The sequence below is a fragment of the Phascolarctos cinereus genome, unplaced genomic scaffold (assembly GCF_003287225.1).
Source record: "Phascolarctos cinereus isolate Bilbo 61053 unplaced genomic scaffold, phaCin_HiC Scaffold_5;HRSCAF=322, whole genome shotgun sequence".
Lineage (NCBI taxonomy): Eukaryota > Metazoa > Chordata > Mammalia > Diprotodontia > Phascolarctidae > Phascolarctos > Phascolarctos cinereus.
This window is the reverse complement of record NW_027555958.1, coordinates 304175975-304183672: the sequence shown is the minus strand read 5'-3', so window position 1 is coordinate 304183672 and position 7698 is coordinate 304175975. Positions and strand designations below refer to the sequence as shown.

The following is a 7698-nucleotide window of genomic DNA, read 5'->3' as shown; positions in this document are numbered from 1 at the left end:
TCTCTAGGACTAGAGGCCCAGAACCACATAAAGCTTGTAAAGCCTCTCTCATACATTCATGGACACAGTGAGGGAGCTGTGCAGCACCTCACTGATGAGTAGAATCCTGCTGCTTGGGAATTCCATCAGTAGAAGGCTTGGGATCTTAAAAAACCTGCACACCTTCCCAATGGGAGCAGATGGAGTAGGGTCAACATAGGATAGCCTGCTAGCACCGCTTATAGCTCTTGCTGGCATCCCCTTCCTGGAAACTCTTGTATATTCTGACCTACCTATACTATTAACTTTCCTGTGTTCTCTACCTCATGACTCCTGACCTTCTAATATGACCTCTGGTTCTGACTTTCAATATTCTTGCTCTGAGTCCATCACCAGCTTAGATCCCAATACTTTTGGTAAAGCAATGTGGCCCTAATCGTTGTTGTGGGGATGGAAAGTTGAGGCAACACTGTCTTTCCATACTGAAGCAAGGCAGCCTGGAATGTGAGGAGATATCAGAACCATGGATGCAGACGGAAGTAGTGTCTCCTGAGCTGGCCCTCTTCTTAGGTCTGGGGCAGCATCTGGGGACAGGAGACCCCTCTCAGTGTGCATGCCCAGAGTTGGGAAAACTGGAATGGGGTCTCTCAACTACTCCACTCAACCTCCTGCACTGGGAATAAGAAGGTATGTGGGTATATCATCCACAATCCACAGACTCCTGCTAGCTCTTACATCCAGTGCTTTATTAGAAATATAGTCTCATCAGAGGGATAGTACTAAGCCTGAGCAGTGGGCTGTTGCCCTGGGTGGTGTGTGTGTATGTGTAAACACACTGTAGTGAATGAATGAAATCAGGGATGCTTCTCCTATGCTTCATCCTCACAGCCCTTGGGGCAGAAAGATGGCCAGGTAGGCTATCACAGAGGCACAGCAGTAAGGCAGGTAAATAAAGGCCATTGTCCTTGGAGCAGTCAAGAGGTCACTGCTCCTGGGTACCCCAGGAGATGTAGTCGGGCCTAGTAGCAGCATGATACTCGTCAATGAGCTGCTGCACAATCTCCCTCGATGTGTCCAGCTCATCGAAGTTCTCCTTGAAGATGTCCTCCTTGCGGAACTGCTCCAGGAAGGCCTCTCGCTTCCGAAGTTTATCGTACTGGCGGCATGTTCTCTCAAACAGCTATGAGTTAGGAAGAGAGAAATGAAGAAGGCAAATCACAAAGAATTTAGTGGCACCACAATGATTGGTGTTGACCTTTCATCCCTACCCAACGTACAAAAGCCAGAGGCACGGTAACCAGGGCTGGGGAAAAAAATAGTAGCAACAGAGTGAATGAGGGGAGGAGAAAGGTTTGGATTAGACTCACAGAGGAGATGCTGGTGTGGTTGGCCATCATGAGTCCGCTGACTCGGTGGGCAGATGGCAGATAGGGTGACTTCCGAGACAGTGCCACCTGGATGCTTGCTGGGCCCCAGGGGATGAAATTGGCCAATTTTCGTTCTCGGATCCTTTGCAAGCTCTTGTGGACCTAGGGCATGGGAAAGGTACTCTCAGTTGCTGGCCTGATGGTCCAGAGATTCTCCCTTAGCAGCACCAAGGAAGTGTTAGGTGGGGGAATCACACACCTGGGTGGGGTCCACCTCTCCCTGGATGATGTTGAGGATGGCAATGTAGCAGTGGTTGGTCTGACGGTCCCGGCCTGTGGACACCATCACATTCTTGGGCTGCAGCAGCCGACGCATCACATCCAGCACTGTTGTCTTCCTCACGCTGGCCACCTGAGGGGTCAATTATGAGGGGACATGCCAACAGCCGTGCGCCGCCCAGGTACACACAAAGACCCAAGTGACACATGCTCACACTAAGAGAACTGACCAGAAGTAGTGCAGTCACTTTGGGAAAGCTTCCTGGCCCTAGCTGGACACTAAAACAGACACACTTCTTTCTAGCTAACTCAGGGAACACATTAGAAAGATGGGAGAATGGTCTGAAGGCCTTCACATCCTCTAGCTTTCAACCTGTACTGGCTACATGTTATAAGTGAAAAAGGAGAAAAGCTGCTGAGGTAGCCATGCACTGAACTTCTATGGCTCTTAATAAGAGGTAAGGCGAGGCCTAGGAGACGTAAGGGATTCATCTCTCTTCAGACCAGCAAAAACCTAAGTTTCAGGCTCAAAACTGAGAAAGGAATCAGAAAATTCTCCAGTACCAGCCCGCTGCCTACAGAGACAGAAAAAGAGAGAGGCACACTGTTGTACCAGTCTTCGAGCCCCAAACCTCTGGGGTCTGCTCCCTGGAACAGGGTCCTGGGACAGCATGGGGGAAAAAAGCAGGGGTTAGACCTGCCTAGACTCTGCCTAGCAGGCAGTGACCCTGGCAGAGCCATGAGGCTGGGGTTGGGAGTGGAGGGGGAGGCAGGGCACAAGGCAGCTAGCTTCTTACCGACTGGTCAGTGGTAAGCGGGGTGTAGCCAGTCATGAGGAAGTGGAGCCTGGGTGTGGGGATAAGGGAGGCAATGAGGCCAATGAGGTCGTTGTTCATGTAGCCAGGGTAGCGGAGGGTGGTGGTGCTGGCTGACATGATGGTGGACACCTGTTGGAGAGGACAGTCACACTATTGGCACAGTCCACAAAAGAATATCACCCCTTTTCCCTAGGACCATCCCACAGCAGAGAGGGACTGCAACAAAGGAGATGCTTTGTGGGGCTCACCAGCTGGTTGATCTGGGAGAAGGAAGGGTTCTGGATGTGCAGTCTGTCAGTAGCAATCCGATTCAGAGCTGTGTTGTCCAGCACCACCTAAGGAGAGGAGTGGAGATCAGAGGAAAATCCCCCTACCTGGGGGGACTACCCAGGGAATGGGCCAAGACCTTAATTTACCTAAATTATCTAGAACACATATTGTCAGACAGCTCTGCCTGAGGCTGGAGATACTGGGATTAATTCCCCAAGAATCCCAAAGTTACAAAGCCCATTTGTATTTACAAAGTAGCCTGTTACAGAATACATAGCATTTGGGAGGAGAGGGAAGATCTGCCTCAGGTGATGGAAATGTCTTGATTCTGGAGTAGGAACCCAGTCTATTTTAACCCTGTACTACTCTCATTCTCATCCCTTCCCAGTCTCAACCTTAAAATTAACTCATTAAAACTTCAAACCGTCCTCTTTTCATGAATCCCTTGGCCCCTTTCCTACTGATACTCACACCTTGCAAGACCCTAACTATGGGATGGATTAGTCCCATCATTTGCCTTCTTGTAGTCCTACCCATGTGCTGCTGAATGGAGGTAAAGGAAATCATGCAACTAAGTTGACTGGATCCACTATAAATTTATTTTATCTAAACTCAATTGGGCCCTTACCTATGACTTCAGTAAGACAATTCTTTTATTTCTCCCTGTTTGACAGTCTGTCCCACTCTTTGCAGAGACTGTGCTAAACCTAAGTGCTTAAAGCTGCACTAAGACTTTTGGGACACCCTATATACCCTGTTGTAGTCTCTCTCCTGAGCTCCAATCACCCATCTCCAATTGTCTATTGGATATTTCAGACTGGATGTCTTGTAGGCATCTCAAACTCAGCATGTTCAAAACAGAATTTGTTCTCTTTCCCCTTCAAACTCACCCCTCTTCCAAACTTCACTATTTGTCAAGGGCACCACCATCCTTCTAGTCATCCAGATTCACAACTTAGGCCATATTCTTGTCTCCTCCCCTTCAACCCACATATTAAGTCAGTTGCCAAGTCTTATCATTTCTACCTCTACAAAATCACTTGACTCTGTTCCCTTTTCTCATGGTCAACATCCTAGTTCAGACCCTCATCACCTTTTGCCTGGATTAGGGCAATAGCCTCCTAATTAGTAGCCCTGCCCCAACCCTCTCCTTTTTTCAATCCATCTTCCTAATAGCTTCCAAAGGGATTTTCCTTAAGTACAAGCTTGACCCTAAGAGGTAACACTGAATGGGGAACTGAGAGCTGGCCTCTGCGTCTAGATTCAAGTTCTGCTTCTGATACAAACTGGCTGAACACTTGACCTCTCAGCATCCTAGGCAACCCTCTGAGTTGCTTAGAAGGTGCAAGGACTTGCTCTGGTAGGGGAAGTTCCTCTCTGGGATTTCCCATACTTATGAAAACACAGTACAGGTTGAAAAAAAAAAGCCTAACCACATCCCTCTCCCACTCGATAAGCTCCAATGGCTTTCTGCTGCCTCTAAAACCAAATAGAATAAGCTCTGCCTTTAAAGCCCTTCCCAACCAGGCCCCAATCTATCTTTCCAGGCTTACTATATACCAATCTCCTCCCCTAACTCTATGGTCCAAACTGGCCTTCAGACGATCTCATGACATACTCCTATCTCCCATCTCTGCAACTGTGCACTGGCTGTGCCTTAGGCCTGGAATGCACTCCCACTTTCCCTCTAACTCATCAGATCCCATGTGTCCCTTGATGTCCCTTGAAACTACTTCCCCCCACGTATCTCCCCCCCCATAGCTGTTAGTCTTCTCTTCCTAAATTTTACCTTGTATTTCTTTCACAAACACTCCTTTAAGTATATTCTCTCCCCCAACAGAATGCTCTTTGAGGGCAAGTTTGTTTCACTTTTGTTTCTGTATTCCCAATGCCTAGTACAGTGTATGGCTGTATCTGGTGATTAGTAAATGCCTGCTCACTGATCCCAGACTTCTTTCCTGGGCCAGAGCTTACCACACAATCTGCATTCTGCGTCAGCCGCTTGAGAGTAAGCAGTGAGTTATATGGCTGTACGACAACATCACTCATCTCATCTTGGTTGGGAAATACTGAGTATGTCTGCACTAGCTTCTTGGGATATCTGTGGGCAGGAGGCAAGTAGAAAAAGGAGGAGTGGGGAAGAGAAATCAGCATGAACAAAGGTGATCCTCTACCTGTCCCTTCCTACCTCTCCTCCAGCTGTCTGGGTATAGTGGTGTGACTGATAATTGACTTTTGGAGAGTCTGAGTGAATGTAGGAGTTCAGGAAAAGCGAATAAGCTGACTTCTTGATTCTATTCCCTAGACCAGGGGTGAGGAACCTTTGGCCTCGAGGCCACATGTGGCTCTCTAGGTCGTCAAGTGTGGCCCTTTGACTGAATCTAAACTTCACTGAACAAATCCCCTTAATAAAAAGATTTGCTCTGTAAAACTTGGATTCAGTCAAAAAGCCACACTTGAGGACCTAGAAGGTCATATGTGGCCTCAAGGCCACAGGTTCCCTGCCCCTGCCCCAGACCCACTTCTTGGCACAGTTCCCATCCCTAATATGGTAAGCAAGCTCTTAGTTGTAAGTCTTCCTTCTCTGCCAGGGGAGGGGAGAGATATTTCTTTTCTGCTCCCCAAAAGGTAATATATAGTCAAGGGTATCATCTGGTCTTAGCTCCCATCATTACCCAAGGGATCAGTGTTTTTCCTTTGGGCAGTGAATAAGAATTAACCCAAGATCTCCCTCTCCCCTACCCTACACACTTACCTGTCATTTAGTCGCTCCAGAAGGTAAGAGCCCAGGCCAGAGCCTGTTCCCCCAGCAATAGAATGACACAGGACAAAGCCCTAGTGGATAGAGAAGAGAATCCACTATCAGCTTCTACAGAGTGAAACTTCACTTCTCAAACTTGCCACGGCCTTACCCTTCATCTCCAATCATTACAACTTAGGGTCTCAGCAGAAGAGAAACACAGCCCATTTTCTATCCCCATATGACTCCATGTCTCTGTGAATGAAGTTTATAACCCAGGGCAAATACTTACTAGTCTGGTTTTTAAAATTCTGACACCATAGAGAACTGTCCACCCCCATTCCCAACCCTACCATTTTTCTTCCCATTCCCTTTCCCCATTTCACAGGCTCCCACCTCTAGGCTGTCACTGCCATCTGCCTCCCGGTCTATGATGTCAAAGATGTCTTCATGAATCTTTTCCCCCTGTATGGAAATGAGGAAGGTCAAAGGGCTTAGCCACAGATAGTCCACTCTCAGTTTCTCTCTACAAACAGTACAGAGCTTTTCCCTCAGACACAAATGCCTTCCTTAGTGGCTACAGCCTAGTTCCAATAAAAGCTTCCACTACTGACCCAAAATGAAGCTAGCTTGCATACAATTTGTATTTAACTCATTTAAGACACATAACTTTCCATAGCCATCAACGTTCTCTTGGCATCACCACTTATTTCCCTTTGCTGTGAAAAATTATTGCTTGGGGTAGGTTAGGAACCAGAGCATCTCAGAACATAAATCATCTCTTCCAACTCAGTCAACAGACCTAAAGCAAGTGACTTGCCCAAGGTCACAAAGGTAGCAAATGGAAGAGCCAAGATTTGGACACATTATTTGACTGCAAATCTAAGATGCTTTCCACCATAGCACACTGCCACTGACTTTTCTTTCTAGGACGTAATATGATTCTCCACCCATTCATTAACACTTTCAGGGACTTCCTAGCTTGGGGATTTCATTCATTCCCTGGAAAGCAAGGTCTTATGTCAGCCTGGGCTGGGCACCTGTGAGAAGCCACTGGCCCAGTTGTTACCAGCTCCTCCACCATGTTCAGACAGATAGATATTTTCAGGATTGTAGAGTTTGGCATAGGGAGAGTTGAGAATGGAGTGGATAACTCGGGGCTCCAGGTCCAGCAGCACAGCCCTTGGGATGTAGTGTTCATCATCTGCCTATCATAGTGGAGAGAAGTGACCCCTTGTTATCCATGACCTACCCAAGTCCCAAAGTCCTTCTCCTTTCATGCCCCTCTCCCCCTATGGCTCCAGTTCCTTTCTATTCTAGGCCAGGTTACTTTGTCCCTCCAGTCCACCTGAATGGCACTCTCTGCTTTCCTGCACCCAAACTATGCCCTTCTATTCCCACTCAGTGCCTAATTTCCCGGCCCAGTACTATGGGGGCACCTGGTAGAAAAAGACGTCCTTTCGGTCTGTGCCCTCAGTGGCAAATTCCTCCACGATGCCCTCCGGGCTGATGCCATGCTCAGCGCAGAGCTGTTTCCAGAACTCAAACCCAACTGTATGGAGGTGGGGACAAAATGCCAGGGTCTGAGGGGTAAGGTGCATTTAAACCCAGAAAGTTGGTGGAGGGAGAGAGGATACCAACATCCTGGAGGGAATAGAGTTCCCCTGTGGTACAGGATGCAGGGATCTGGGTAGAAAAGCAGCCATCATAAGTGGTGGGTCTGGGAGACAGGAAGCCTGGGTCTTGCCAAGCACACTGAGTGCTAGGAAACATGATGCCTGGGTCTGGAGGAGGAGGGGTTGCCCTTAGGAAGGGAAGGATAACTAGATTTGGGGTATATTCACATCATGGAAGGGAGGGGGGCAGCATGCCTGAGCCTGGGGGAGGAGGGGTTACCCTCAAGAGTGGGGTGATACCTGGATTTGAGGAGGGTGTATTCACATCATGGGAGGGGACGGGACAGGACACCTGAGCCTGGGGGGAGGGGAGATGCCTGCGTCGGAGGGAGGAGTGGGTGTACCCCCAAGAGAATCTGGGAGTTGGCTAGTGGAGGGGGCATCTGGATCCCGGGCCCGGCTCTCACTCTGGTTGCCGCACTGGCCCAGCTGCAGAGTGATGATCTCCCGTGGCATGGCTCTCCTCCGGCGGCCCAGGAGCCTCCGGCCTCCAGCAGCGGTAGCGGCTGCTTGCCCGCCCGCCAACCCGCTACTCCTACTGCGCATGCACAGCACATCCGCCGCGGCAC

The 7698-nt window shown here is 48.9% G+C and overlaps 1 protein-coding gene across 1 annotated transcript; it reads right to left on the bottom strand.

Moving 5' to 3' along the window:
• Positions 1 to 704: 704 nt before the first annotated feature.
• TUBG1 (tubulin gamma 1) lies at positions 705 to 7692 on the bottom strand. The gene is made up of 11 exons (XM_020972657.1): positions 7537 to 7692; positions 6893 to 7005; positions 6494 to 6661; positions 5850 to 5918; positions 5469 to 5548; positions 4688 to 4814; positions 2692 to 2778; positions 2423 to 2572; positions 1606 to 1758; positions 1347 to 1508; positions 705 to 1159 (listed from the first exon to the last, which is right to left on the bottom strand). The coding sequence occupies exons 1-11, from the start codon at positions 7673 to 7675 to the stop codon at positions 962 to 964; spliced, it is 1446 nt and encodes a 481-aa protein (XP_020828316.1). The 5' UTR covers positions 7676 to 7692; the 3' UTR covers positions 705 to 961.
• Positions 7693 to 7698: the final 6 nt, after the last annotated feature.